Source organism: Elephas maximus, chromosome 15 (assembly GCF_024166365.1).
Source record: "Elephas maximus indicus isolate mEleMax1 chromosome 15, mEleMax1 primary haplotype, whole genome shotgun sequence".
Classification (NCBI taxonomy): domain Eukaryota; kingdom Metazoa; phylum Chordata; class Mammalia; order Proboscidea; family Elephantidae; genus Elephas; species Elephas maximus.
Genome location: NC_064833.1, coordinates 75,469,205 through 75,483,405, shown reverse-complemented (window position 1 = coordinate 75,483,405; position 14,201 = coordinate 75,469,205). Strand labels below are relative to the sequence as shown.

Here is a 14,201-nt window from a genome sequence, read left to right as displayed (position 1 = left end):
TAACTGTGTGTTACGTTTATTGTGTGTTTCCCCAGTAGCTTATAAGCTCCATGAGGGTAGAGATGCTTGCACATCTTGTTTACTCAGGTATTTCCAATGCTTGGGACAGTGCCTGACACATAGTAGGGGCTCACTGAATATTTGTTGGTAAATGAATGAGTTAAATATTAGGATATTTATTATATTATTTAAATATCTTTGGTTAATTTTTCAAATTTCACACTTAACTTTTTTTTATGGTATACTGTGTAATTTTGTCAAGCTATTTTTTAATAAAAACAATGAGACGAATTGTCTATTTTGTGGTTTTTTTCTCCCTTCCTTTTGTAAATATTATGTCTTCTTCAGGGAAAAGCACCAGAGAAGCTTTCTGAAAACAGTAAAATATTGATCTCCATGGCTAAGGAAAACATACCACCAAACAGTCAACAGACCAGGGGTTCCTTAGGTAGGTCATTAGTTGTGCTGCACATTCTTAGCAGGCTGTTTGTTGTGAAAGAGGTTTGTCTTGTCATAAAAAAAAATATTTCTTTGGAATCTCAGTAACTCTTTCCTTTCTGGAGTCTTACATATTACAGTATGGTCTACATATGAAATATACTGAGAACCTTGTACCTGTTTTATAAGACACTTGCTTGGTTATGATTTATAGAAATGATAGCAGTAATTATAACATAACTAAAAATTAATTGAGAAATTTGAATGGAATTTTTATATGTGTGTGTGAGAGAGTATAAGCTGTATTTGTTGAATAAAAACAGTAGACTAAGACAAAAGAAAAATGCTTGAAGGACATAAAATGCTATTAGGTAAAAGACCATTTTATTATTGATAACCATATTGGAATTTTAAAGAAGTTAATACTGGAGCCATACTGACTCTTTAATTATGGTTTCTTATGAAAACATTTGGAACTTTACCACATTTTTTTTTTGTAAGTATACATTTTTTTCTAAGAAAACATGTATATTTTTAATATACATCTTGTGAATAACTGATGATGACTGAAACTTTTTCAAAAAAGGTCAAATGATGAGAGGTTGCAAGGAGATTGGAACTCTTATGCACTGCTGGTAGGAATGTAAAATGGTACAACCACCGTGGAAAATGAGAAATAGAAATACCATACGATCCAGCCATCTAGGATATATTCTCTAGGAATACATCATAGAGAAATAAGAGCTGTCACACGAATTGACACACCCATGTTCACTGCAGCATCATTCACAATAGCAAAGAGATAGAAACAACCTAAGTGCCCATCATCAGATGAATGGATAAACAAATTATGTACATACACACAATAGAATATTACACAACAATAAAGAACCATGATGAATCTGCAAAATATCTCACAACATGGATGAATCTGGAGGGCATTATGCTGAGTGAAATAAGTCAATCACAAAAGAACAAATATTGTGTGAGACTACTATTATAGAAACCCAAGAAAAAGTTTATACACAGAGAAGGAAAAATCTGATGGTTACAAGGGAGGGGAGGGGTGAAAGGGGAAATCACTAACTAGATAGTAGACATGTGTCAACTTTGGTGAAGGGAAAGACAACCCATATTATAGGAAAAGTCAGCACAGCTTCACCAAGGCAAAATCATAGAAGCTCTAGACACATCCAAACACCTTGAGGGACTGAGTTGCTAGGGCTTAGGGCTGGGGACCATAGTCTCGGGGGACATCTAGGTCAATTGGCGTAATGTAGCTCATAAAGAAAATGTTCTACATCCTACTTCGGTGAGTAGCGTCTGGGGTCTTAGAAGCTTGTGAGCGCCCCTCTAAGATACGTCTATTTGTCCCAGCCCATCTGGAGCAAAGGAAAATGAAGAAAACCAAAGATACAAGAAAAATACTAGTACAAAGGACTAGTGGACCACATGAACCATAGCCTCCACCTCCTGAACCCAGAAGGAGTAGATGGTGCTCGGCTACCACCAGCAACCGCTCTGACAGGGATGACAATAGTGGGTCCTGCACAGAGTGGGAGAAAATATAGAACAAAATTCATATTCACCAAAAAAAGGCCAGACTTACTGGTCTGACAGAGACTGGAGGAACCCTGAGACTGTGGCCCCTGGGTACCCTGCTAACTCAGAACTGAAGCCACTCCCAAAGTCTACTTTTCAGCCAAAGAATAGACAGACCTATAAAACAAACAATGACACACGTGAGGGACGTGCTACAAGACCAAATAGGCAACACCTGTCCAAAATCAAAGATGAGAAGGCAGGAAGGACAGGAAAACTGGACTAATAGACCCAGGGAACCTGGGGTGGAAAGGGAGAGAGTACTGACACATTGCAGGAATTGCAACCAATGTCACAAAACAATTTTTGTATAAATATTTGAATGAGAAACTAATTTGCACAGTAAACTTTCACCTAAAGCACAATAAAATAAAACTCAAAAAAAAAAAATTACCAAGGGTTGGGGAAGGAGGTTAAAGTGTCCCCATATGGGCTGCTTTTCATGGCAACAGGTATAGTCTTGAACTGTTAGCTGTTTTGCATTTGTATGTCACTGGATACAAGGGTATGCTGGCCAAGAGACTGGAGAGTTAGTGGACTCTTTGTCATTACCAGAAAAACAGCTCAGAGCAAATACCCTTCTTTGAGTATCTCATTTATAAATAACCTTTTCAGTTTTGTTTCTCTTACAAATAAGTGGGTAATATACGGCTTTAGTGAATTTAAGCCTGGTGGCGTAGTGGTTAAGTGCTACGGCTGCTAACCTAACGGTAGGCAGTTTGAACCTACCAGGCACTCCTTGGAAACTGTACGGGGCAGTTTTACTCTGTCTTTTAGGGTTGCTATGAATCAGAATTGACTCGATGGCAATGGGTTTTTTTTTTTTTTTTATTGTGGTTAAGTTCCTTAATCTCTAAGGCTCTGAGTTTCTTTATATATAATACAATGAAATTAGATGATATTCCAGCCCTCAATTTTTATGAGTACAAACTTTGATTATTTTTTAAGTTCAAAAATTTTTTTGTTTGTTTGTTCATCCTTTTTAAGTTTAGTGATAGGTTCTTTCAAGCAGCAAGGTCAGACAATCTATTTGAAATTCTGGAGTTGGAACTTTCTTTGGCTTGAGACTATCATGTGTTTGTGACTTGGAATGTTATTTAGCTTCTTTGTCTTCTCATTTTAAGACTTGGCATCTGTCTTAGAAGTTTGTTGTGGGCAATAATTGAATACATATGCAAATATGACTGACATGTAATGGGTACACAATTAATATTAATTTCCCTTCTTTTTTTTAACCTGTTTTTAAAATTGCATTTTTGCTTTTTGAGAATTTAATTAATTAAGAATTAAAAAAAATTTTTTTTGATCATTACACTGACAAATGGCGGGTAGTTTAGAAGTCTATTTAAAGACAATAACCTCTCCCTGTTCCCTGCTCTTCCTTAGGGCTCTGTTCTAGGCCCTCCTCTTTTCACTCTTTGAGTGACCTCATACACTCACGTGGCTTTATTAATTAAACGTACTCATGACTCGTGGACCTCTGTCCTGATCCCAACCTCTTCTCTGAACTCTGGTTTCCTGCTGGCCATCTGTACTTGAATGTCATGAGCTCAGAATCAAAATGTGCAAAATTAACTTATCATACTCCTCTCAAAGTTTCTGGTGCTCCCCATCTCTGTGAGCTGCCTGCCTAGTCGTGCTTGACTCCTCTCTTCCACTTACCTCCCACATCCAAGCAATTACACAAGTCCAGTTGTTTCTAACGCTTAAATCTCAAATAGGTTCACTTTTCTCTAATCTCAGTGACGTTTTATGCAGGCTTCCATCTGTCTCTCACTTAGATTTTTGCAAACAGCTTCTTAGTTGTTCTTTCTGTTTTACAGTCTAGCCCCCTCTAATAAGTTTCTACCCTGTCCTTGATATCCTTCTAAAAAAAAATCTGATCCTGTTAGTCTCTGCTTCATACCTTTCAATAGCTTCTTGTTTCCTGTGTGATAAAAGTCCAGCGTTTCATACTGTGTTTACTCTTTTATTTAGCTTTCCCAGACTGGGTTGGCCACTCCTGCCATGTGCTCCTATGGCATTGGTTCTTGCCTTGAAGAGCAGTTTCGAACTTGCTTGCTCAACTCTCTCTTGTACTGCAGTGTCATGCCAGCTTGCCTGTCATTGTATCTCCACTGCCTAGCACAGTGCCTGACACTTTGGTGCTTAGAAAAGATGTTCTAAATGAATACATGTCTCCATTAAAAAATAAAATAATTTCTCTCATGTTTGTAGAATTTAATTTTCATGGAATGGTACATTTATTGCTAATTGAGGCAATATTTATTTTTTAGGCACATTGAATCTTACTAAAGAATCATAGGTAAATAGACTAATTTTATACCTTAGTATTCAGTTCCTGACCTCTTGTCTGAGTAATTGTGGCCTTAAACTTAGGCCAAATATCTAGTGTTTGACACTGGGAAAGTATAAAATAACTTGACAGCTGAGAGTTTTTCCTAAGTTGCCTCATCTAGGAATTATAAAACAAATTGGTCTAATAAAGGACAAGTTTTGGAAGTTATGTACTGACTTAAAGCTCTTTGACACTAGTTAGAATGAGTAAGTGAGCATAGTAGCAACCAGTAGTATATATTACATTGAAACAACCTAATGATAGCTCAGTACAACTATTGTATAACACTAAATTTTCTGGTATTGTAAATTCATTTCTGTTAGATACTGATGATATTCTAGGTAATGCTTATCTGTGTGGCTCATTCTTCCACCATTTATATCTTCCATAGAAGTATTTGTGGTAGCATGTACATGGTTTAGACCATATAAGCCAAAGAGACAATGTCCTTGGTAAAGAGTTTGTCAGAGTAAGTCACATGTAATGTAATGAAGAGAGAGGCAACTGAATGTGATCTGTAAAAGCTTGTATCTTCTAGCTCCCTATACAGTTTCTAGGCATCATATTTGTGATCATTTCATTAAAAGAAATTCCTTAACTTTTCTTTCTAACTTATTATTGTGTTTAATAATTATTACTAATAAGAAGATCTTCTGTTTATCTTTTAATAGGTCTACTATACATCAGTTAACTTCCTAATCCTTTTTCTTGCTTAGAGAAGTTGAGCATTATCACTTGGATTTTGGTGTTTTGTATCCTGGAAAAAGGGTGTGTGTGTGTGTATGTGTATGTATATAATTTATTTTCTTTTTTGTTGTTGGAAATATACACAGCAAAACATACACCAATTTAACCATTTCTATAGGTACAATTCAGTGACACTGATTACATTCTTCAAGTTGTGCAACCATTCTCACCTTCCTTTTCCAAATTTATTCCTCCATCATTAACATAAACTCACTGCCCTATAAACTTCTATCTAACCTTACGAGTTCCTGTTGCCAATTTGATCACATATAGATAGTTATTTAAAAGAGTACAATGCTCAACACATTCTTTAGAAATTAAGCTAAACTGTTGTTTAGCTTAAAGAAGACTACCCTGGAAGGTATTTTTAATAGATAAAATAACTCAGCCATACTTTTAACATTTCTTTATATATACGTATGTTTTGACCCCAAAGATTTTCTGCGTTGCTTTTGAAATGTAGTTCCTGGTTCAGTGATGAGGATGAAGGCGTAAAAGCATTGCTTTGTTTTTATTGTTGTATTTTTCTTTAAAAAAATAAAAACTAGCCTTTCTTGTTGGCAGTTCATTGTATAATTTTATAATTAGACTGTGCACACATGCATACAGCTTTTTCTTCTTTTTCAACACATAGAATATGTTTCTAAGGCATAGCTCCTAATCTGCATCTAAAGGCATTATTTTATGACTTATAGTATGAGGATATGACCAGGACCTCTTTAGAATAAAAAGCAACCTAGACCTGGCATGAATCCCTTAGTAACCAGACTTTATCCCTGAATGAAAGAAAAGTGTATTGCATATCAAACTGATTGGTATTTGTAGTAGGTTATAAAAAAAAAAGGTGGTGTCAAATAGTACTTACTATGTTATGTTGAGAATCCTTGAGTGCAGCAAATGGTTAATGTGCTTGGCTGCTAACTGAAAGGTGGGAGGTTTGAGTCCACCCAAAGGTGCCTCAGAAGAAAGGCCTGGCCATCTACTTCCAGAAATTCAGCCACTGAAAACCCTGTGGAGCACAGTTCTACTGTGACACACATGGGGTTGCCATGAGTCGGAATTCACTCGACAGCAACTGGTTTATGTTATATTGAAATCGTTTGCTTACTTCTTTGCTGCCCAGATACTGTTCCTTTGGACAGGGAGTTATACATCTTCATCTTCCCAAGGCCTAGCAAAGTACCTGGCACATGGGGGGCACTCTACTACCACCAGTTGCACACATAAAAATTCATTGAAATACTTAAGACTAAATTTAACAAAAAAAGCATAAAACTTACATGTGGAAAACTACAAAACATGGCTAAGAGAAATTAAAGACTATCTTAGTAAATGGAGAGACAGTCTATGTTCATGGATAAAAAAAATCTCTCAATATAGCTAGGATCACCAAGGCATACTGTAATCATACTACAAGAAGGAAGAGGCAAGCACTGTTCAAACAACTTGATACTTTTTTTTTTTAATGTTTTTAGTTCTGTTGTTTCTAATGTTTTAAATTGCAGTGTACTAAATATATATATATATAAATATATATTAGTTTTACTATTTTTTAACATTTTCCTATACATTAATAACTGACAATAAGAGAGTTTTTAATGTTTCAACAAACATTTGTAAAGGTCACAAAATAATTGTAATTTTCCCATTAATTTGTAAGATTGCTTTGCACACAGTTTTTTGGAGCCCTGGTGGTACAGTGGTTAAGTGATATGGCTGCTAACCAAAAGATGGGCAGTTTGAATCCACCAGCTGCTCCTTGGAAACCCTATGAGGCAGTTCTTCTCTATCCTGTAGGGTCACTATGAATTGGAATCTACTCGATGGCAATGGATTTGGTTCTGGTTATTGCAGTTTTAGCTTACATGGTCATTTTTATGATCTCTCAGTACAATGCAAAGCAAGGAGTACCTATACATCATGACCAAAGGAAGTTTATTCCAGGAAAGGAAAATTGTTTTAATATTTGAAAATCAAGCAGCGTAATTCATCATATTAACAGAATAAAGGAAAAAAAGCATGTTTATCAGAAGATGTAGAAAAAACATTTGATAAAATTCAGCACCGTCATGATTAAAATTGTTAGCAGTCTAAGAATAGAAGAAAAGTTCCTTAATCTCATAAAGTATAGCTACAAAAAGCCCTGCATCTAACGTCATACTTAATGATAAAATATTGATTACTTTTTCCCTTGAGTTCGGAAACAATACAAGGTTGTTTTCTATCACTACTTTTCTCCAGCTTTGTACTTGAGAAGCTGTTCAGTGCAATAAAAATGGTGTAAAGTTTAGAAAGGGAAAAGTAAAATTGCCATCATTCACAGATAACATGATCGTTTAAGGAGAAAATCCAAAAGAATATACGGACTAGTACAATAAAAAATAAATAAATAAAAAGAGTATACAGACTATTAGAATTAGTAATGAATTTCACAAGGTCACCAGATAAAAGGGTATTTTTATATTCTAGTAGCAGACAGTTGAAAAATGAAGAGAAAAACTGTCATTTACAATTTTATCAAAAGCATCAAATACTTAGGAATAAATCTAACAAAGTATGTATGAGACCTGTATAGTAAAAACTGTAAAACTTTGCTCAGAAGATTTAAAGAAACCTAAGTAAATGAAAAAAAAAAAAAATTTTTTTTTAAGTAAATGGAGAGAGATACCATTTTCTTGGGTTGTAAGATTCAGTATCATTAGTTGTCAGTTTTCTTCAAATATATAGATTCAGTGCTGTTTATCAGCTGGTTTCTTGGTAAGCTGATTTATACGGAAATAAAACAACCTTAAAAAAAACTGAGCTCCATAGGCACATCCAGACTCCCTGATGGACCGAATCGCTGGGCTGAGACCTGCGGGGACCGTGACCTTGAGGAACATCTAGCTTAATTGGTGTAACATAGTTCATTAAAAAAAATGTTCTACATTCTACTTTGGTGAGTAGCTTCTGGGGTCTTAAATTCTTGTGAGTGGCCATCTAAGATACTCCACTGGTCTCACTCCTTCTGGAGCAAGGGAGAAAGAAGGAAACCAAAGACACAAGGGAAAGATTAGTCCAAATGACTAAATGACCACAAGCACTACAGCCTCCACCAGATTGAGTCCAGCACAACTAGATGATGCCTGGCTACCACCACCGACTGCTCTGACAGGGAGCAAAGTAAAGGGTCCTGGATAAGCTGGAGAGAAATGTAGAACAAAATTCTAGCTCACACACACACAAAAAAAAGCAGACTTAGTGGTCTGTCAGAGACGGGAGAAATCCCGAGAGTATGGCCCCTGTACACACTTTTTGCTCAGTAATGAAGTCATTCCTGAGATTCACCCTTCAGTCAAAGATTAGATGGGCCCATGAAACAAATGGGTCTAAATGGGCATACCAGCCCATGGGCAAGGATGAAGAGGCAGGAGGGGACAGGAAAGCTAAGGCTGAGAAGGGGAGAGTGTTGACATGTCGTGGGGTTGGCAACCAATGTCACGGGACAATATGTGTATTAATTTTTTAATGAGAAGCTAGTTCTGTAAACCTTCATCTAAAGTACAATTAAAAAAGTTGCAGGTTAAATCCAGAGCATAAAGAAAAAAAAAAAAAGATGACTTACTGAATGCTGAGACTAAAAATAAGTAGATAATCTGAATAGCCATAATAGCCCTAAAGAGAAGGAGCAGAGTTGGAGGGATTAAAGTGTTAGATATAGTAATCAAGAGAGGTTAGACTCTTGGAACAGAGTAGACAGCACAGAAACAGACTCATTTATATACAGTGTTTTGATAGATGACATAAACATAGGTGCCTGGAATTAAGTGGGAAAAGAGTGGTCATAAATAAATGATGCTGGATCAATTAGATATCCATACCAAAAAAAACCCCCAAACAAAAAATTTGAAACCTTAACCATATCTCATACAGCACTAATTCAGAGGGCTCATATCCTTAAATGTAAAGCCTAGCGCTATAAAGCTTTTAGAGAAAACATAGGAGAATGCCTTCAAGACATTGGGTAGACAAAAGATTTCTTAAACAGAGCATGAAAAATACTCTTTGACAACCACTTTTTATGTTCCAGCCAATTTCTTCTTGTACCTTGTCTTCAATAACTATTTGATTCCAAATAATTGACCCTACCAGAATCAATAGTCCATTGATTTTTATTCACTTATGTCATTGACCTTCCATCCTCTTATGTCATCATTTCGTTTCTTAGGTCAACTGGATTATGTGGTCCTATATTATAACTAGGGGGTGTAGTTATAATTTCACAGTGGTTCAGTGGTAGAATTTTTACCTTCCAGGCAGGAGACACAGGTTCGATTCCCAGCCAGTGCACCTCATGTGCAGCCACTACCTGAGGCTGTGTGTTGCTGTGATACTGGAGGTTTCAGCAGAGCTTTCAGACTAAGATGGACTAGGAAGAAAGGACTGGAGTTCTGCTTCTGAAAATCAGCCAATGAAACCCCCATGGATCATAATGGTCCGATCCATAACTGATCTTGGAAATGGTGCAGGACCAGGCACTGTTTGGTTCTGTTGTGCATGCGGTCACCATGAGTGAGGGGGCAACTCAATGGCAGCCAAGAACAACAGCATATTTACTCCCTTGCACATCCTCATTTTTCTTTCCTCTCTTTTCCTTTGTCTTATTTTTTTGGCAACATCTTAACTGTTGTTAAATCCAATTCTGTATTTGTTGTTTGCCTGCCTGTATGTAGCTGAAATTCGGTGGCAAAAACACACAACTGTGTAACTGGTCTTTAAAGTAGTGACTGCCAATCTCAAGTGGGCTTTTAGTCCTGTTGGTGATTCTACTACATTTCCCTAGTCCACTGCCTTCTTAGGCAACTTTTCATCTTTACTTTCTCCTCAAACTTACCATACCCCACTTCAGGTGATGTTCTTACTTATCTCACTGAAAATAGAAGCCATTAGAATTTGTCGTATCTCCCACCCTCACATCTTCCAGCCAACCTACATCTGAACCTATATATTCCGCCTTGCCTTCTGTTACCACAGGTGAATTGTCCTTGAGCCTTAGACAATAGATCCCATCCCCCTTTTACTCAAAACATCACTTAATCAGTTCTCATCTGAATCATAAGTTTTCCCTTTCTACTAGATTAGTTACATTAGAATACAAACATTGCTATAATGCATCCCATTTTATGAAAATAAAAATCAACCTTTTATGTTCCTTCAGCTGCTGCCAATTTCTTGGTGCTCCTTTATGACAAAACTTCAGAAGACTTATCTATATTCACTGTCTTCAATTCCTTTCACTTCAGTCTCTCTTAAACTTATCTCAGGCTTTCTTTTATACTGCAACACTCAACACCTCTTGTCAAGGTCAGCATTAGCCCCTAACGTAGCTACATTTATTGGTCAGTTCTCAAATTCATCTTTTTCAACTTACCTGCTCATTTAATGTCTCAATCAATCCCTTCTTGAAATATCTTCTTCACTACTTTTTTCAGTTTTCTCCTGCCTTACTTGTTCTCTTTGTGCAGAAAAGAGCTAACATTGTACACCTGAGACTGCCTATCTGTCTTAGTTATCTAGTGCTGCTATAACAGAAATACCAAAATTGGATGGTTTAACAAACATAAGTTTATTTTCTCATGGTTCAGGAGGCTAGACGTTCAAATTCAGGGAACCATCTCCAGAGGAAGGCTTTCTCTGTCGACTCTAGGGAAAGGTTCTTGTCATCAATCTTCCCCTAGTCTAGGAACTTCTCAGCATAGGGATCCCGGGTCCAAAGGATGTGCTCCACCCTTGGCTCTTCTTTCTTGTTGGTGGGAGTTTCCTGTCCTCTCTGTTTGATTCTTTCTTTTATATCCCAAGAGATTAGCTCAAAATACAACCTAATCCTATAGGTTGAGTCCTGTCTCATTAACGTAACTGCCTTTAAACTTGCCTCATTAACATCTTAGAGGTTAGGATTTACAACACATAGGATAGTCATATCAGATCACAGAACTAGCCAACTTGACACATTTTTGGGGGCACAATTTAATCCATAACACTATCCTTTTTTTTATCCTTAGAAAGGCCTATTTGCAATGTTGGCCCTTGTCTGACATCTAGGAACTTGGCTAGTAAACAGTTCCCTACCCTGATGTAAAACTTTCCCTAAATGAGAAGAGTGACCTGACTTATTATGCCTAAGCTGTTTGTACAAACAAAGTGGGTTATGCTGAACACCTGCTTTCCTTCTGGGAATCTGGAATCTTGGTGCATGCTAGGCAGAGGGCACCTGTGTGACCAGCCCCCAATAAAAAACTCTGGACACTGAGTCTCTACTCAGCTTCCTTGGTAGACACTTTACACATGCTGTCACAACTCCTTGCTCGAGGAATTATGTAAATGTGTCTTGTGTGACTCCAATGGGGAAGGCGTCTTGAAAGCCTGTTCTTGGTTTCCTCCGGACTTTGCTCCATGTGCCTTTTCCCTTTGGCGATTTTGTGTTGTATCCTTTTGCTGTAATAAGCCTGAATCATGAATATAATAACTCCTGTGTCCAGTGAGTCCTTGTGTTGACCACCAAGCCTGGGAATGGTCTTGGGAACCCTGATACATTCCTCTGTGTTTTTTTCTGGTTCTTTTTCAGTTTCCTCACCTGTAAACTTTGGGTATTCCAGGAATCTATCTTCTGTATCTACAGTCTCTTGGTATTCTTATCCATCATTTCTGGGCTATTCCCTCTCACTCTTATGTTAATAATATTAATTATAATGTTAATATATATTAATAGTGCCAGTGATCAGCATTTCAGGCTGCAAGGTTCACTAGATTTATTTTATCTTTTATGCTCTGAATCCATTACTTTGGAAATCTGCAAGCAGGAAGATTACAGATTACCAAAGTAAGGTAAAGAGATGTTACTCTTATTACTAGAAATTATGTGGTATAGTTTTTAAAAGTTCATTGTTTTTCATGCTGGTTCTGGAAATTTGGAAGAGAAAGAATTATAAAGAAAAAATTATATTGTTGTAATTAAAAAATAATAATCATAAAGGAATCAACATCAGAATTTTATATTACAGAAAAGCTCTAGAGTTTAGACAAAGGTAAAAATTTCTGTTAATGTAAAAGTTTTGGAAAACAGACAAAATGAAATTATTGATATTTTACTAATTTTTAGTCATACTTTTAATTATCATTTTCAAAGCATATTTAGTCTCAAGTTAATCTTGTTAGAAGCCAAATCCTAGACACTCTTCTACTTCTGCTGTTCAGTGTGTGCAAGATGAATGAGTCTTTTGTACAAATACTTTTACATAGCTGAAATTTGAGGACAGTGTTCTCTCCTCAAAGTGGTCACATTTTTTTGTATGTCACCTGCTTATATAAAGGCCTGTTATTATTTCCTATAACTTGATTATTTTTACATAATTCCTGCTTATGATAATATAAGCAGTGTCCACTATGAGTGCTGTGTTAAAAGATAAATGAATTAAAAAATGATATACTTTAGTTTTCAATATTTTATTTAACCTACAACTACTATAGAAACCAAATAGTTCTCTTTGTTGTAGTTCTGAAGCATCGTGTTAACGATCTTAGAGTCACTGTTGCACTTGAAGTGACATCACTTTAAGTGACCCTAAAATGAGACTAATGCTTTACTTGCCACTGGAGCCATCAAAAGATAACTGCTAAGTAAGTCAGTCTCCCCATGTTTCTTAGCTTATTAAGTCAATTGAGATGCCGTTGTTAATACATAGTTTAAAATGAATAAAATATTTAAATTGTTTCATACAGCTCTTAATTTCATTTCTATGACCTGGCTCTAATCCCTAAAATATTGGTACTGGATGACAAAAACAAGAATGAAAAAGTTAGTGTTTTCTGTTAACTAAACCTTAAATTAATAAAATTTTAAATAATTCTGAAAACATTATATATTGCTACTTGTCTGCTAAGGGAATTATTAGAAACAATCCACAGTAAAAAGCAAACACTCTTGATAAATAAGATTGATCTTAGTATGTATGAGAAGTAGTTTATGAATGTAATGAATCACGTTTTCCTTCCTATTGTTCCACATAAACTCACCATACAGAATTGAAGAGCAGTAGTAAAAATCACTTTAAACACATGACTTTTCTGAGAGCTGTGAACTGCTTGTTCCCTGTATGGGAAGCAGAGTTTAGAGGGGAGGCTTCATCCTTGCAGCCCTGTTCTTTTCTCTTTGACACAACAGAGCATCCATTGTGACCCTGTGTAACTAGAGATAAGAAACTTTGGCTACTAGTTATTATGCTTCCTCGCTATGCAATCAGACCACTAACAGAGGAAGTGAGATACTAAGAACGGTATATTCTTTTCTCCTTTTCTTTCTCTTATTCCTTCCTCTTGCTCAGACACTCAGCCATATATATTCATTCACTCTTGTGATCAGTGAACACTTCTTGGATATAAATTGTGTGCCAGGCATTGTAAAATTGCATAAAGCATAGACCTTCATGGATTTTATAGTTTAATTTCATAAGCAATACTCCATTCTGAATGTGAGAATGAAAACTATTTCTCTCCTTAGGCTTAAATTCTGTGACTTTAAACAAAGTTTAGACTCCTTTTTGAGGAAATAGTAACTTTTTCTAGGATGATTTAAAATTCTAAGCATATGTAATGTTTTGGATTCTTTTGGAAGAGTGTTGGGAGCATTAGCGAGAAGAGTCCCTAAGCAATTGTCCCTTATCTTCCATTATCAGAGTTAAGTAGGTCAGAAGTATTTATCAAGAGAATTCTGCAGTGCTTGTGGTGGGAAAAGAAGCCCTGGTTGGACAGTGGTTAAAGCTAAGTCTGGGGTTGGCAGTTTGAACCCACCAGCTACTCTTTAAGAGAAAGATGTGGCAGTCTGTTTCCCTAAAGATTTACAACCTTGGAAACCTTATGGGGCAGTTCTGCTCTGCCTTGTAGGCTCGTTATAAGTCAGAATTGACTCGATGGCAGTGCATTTTTGGTGGGAAGGGGAGTCTGTTGGCGCAGTGGTTAAATGCTTGGCCAAGTGGTTAAGTGCTTGGCAGTTCTGTAGGGTCACTATGAGTCAAAATTGACTCGATGACAGTGCGTTTGG

General features: G+C 36.5%; 1 protein-coding gene across 8 annotated transcripts in view; it reads left to right on the top strand.

Annotated features, from left to right (window-relative positions):
* Positions 1-14,201, top strand: part of CSPP1 (centrosome and spindle pole associated protein 1) — a 128,413-nt gene that overhangs the window by 12,101 nt on the left and 102,111 nt on the right. For all 8 annotated transcript variants that reach the window (XM_049853526.1, XM_049853525.1, XM_049853522.1 and 5 more), the window contains exon 3: positions 349-448. In XM_049853526.1, coding sequence (XP_049709483.1) covers positions 349-448 — 100 coding nt within the window. The remainder of the gene's footprint in view (positions 1-348; positions 449-14,201) is intronic.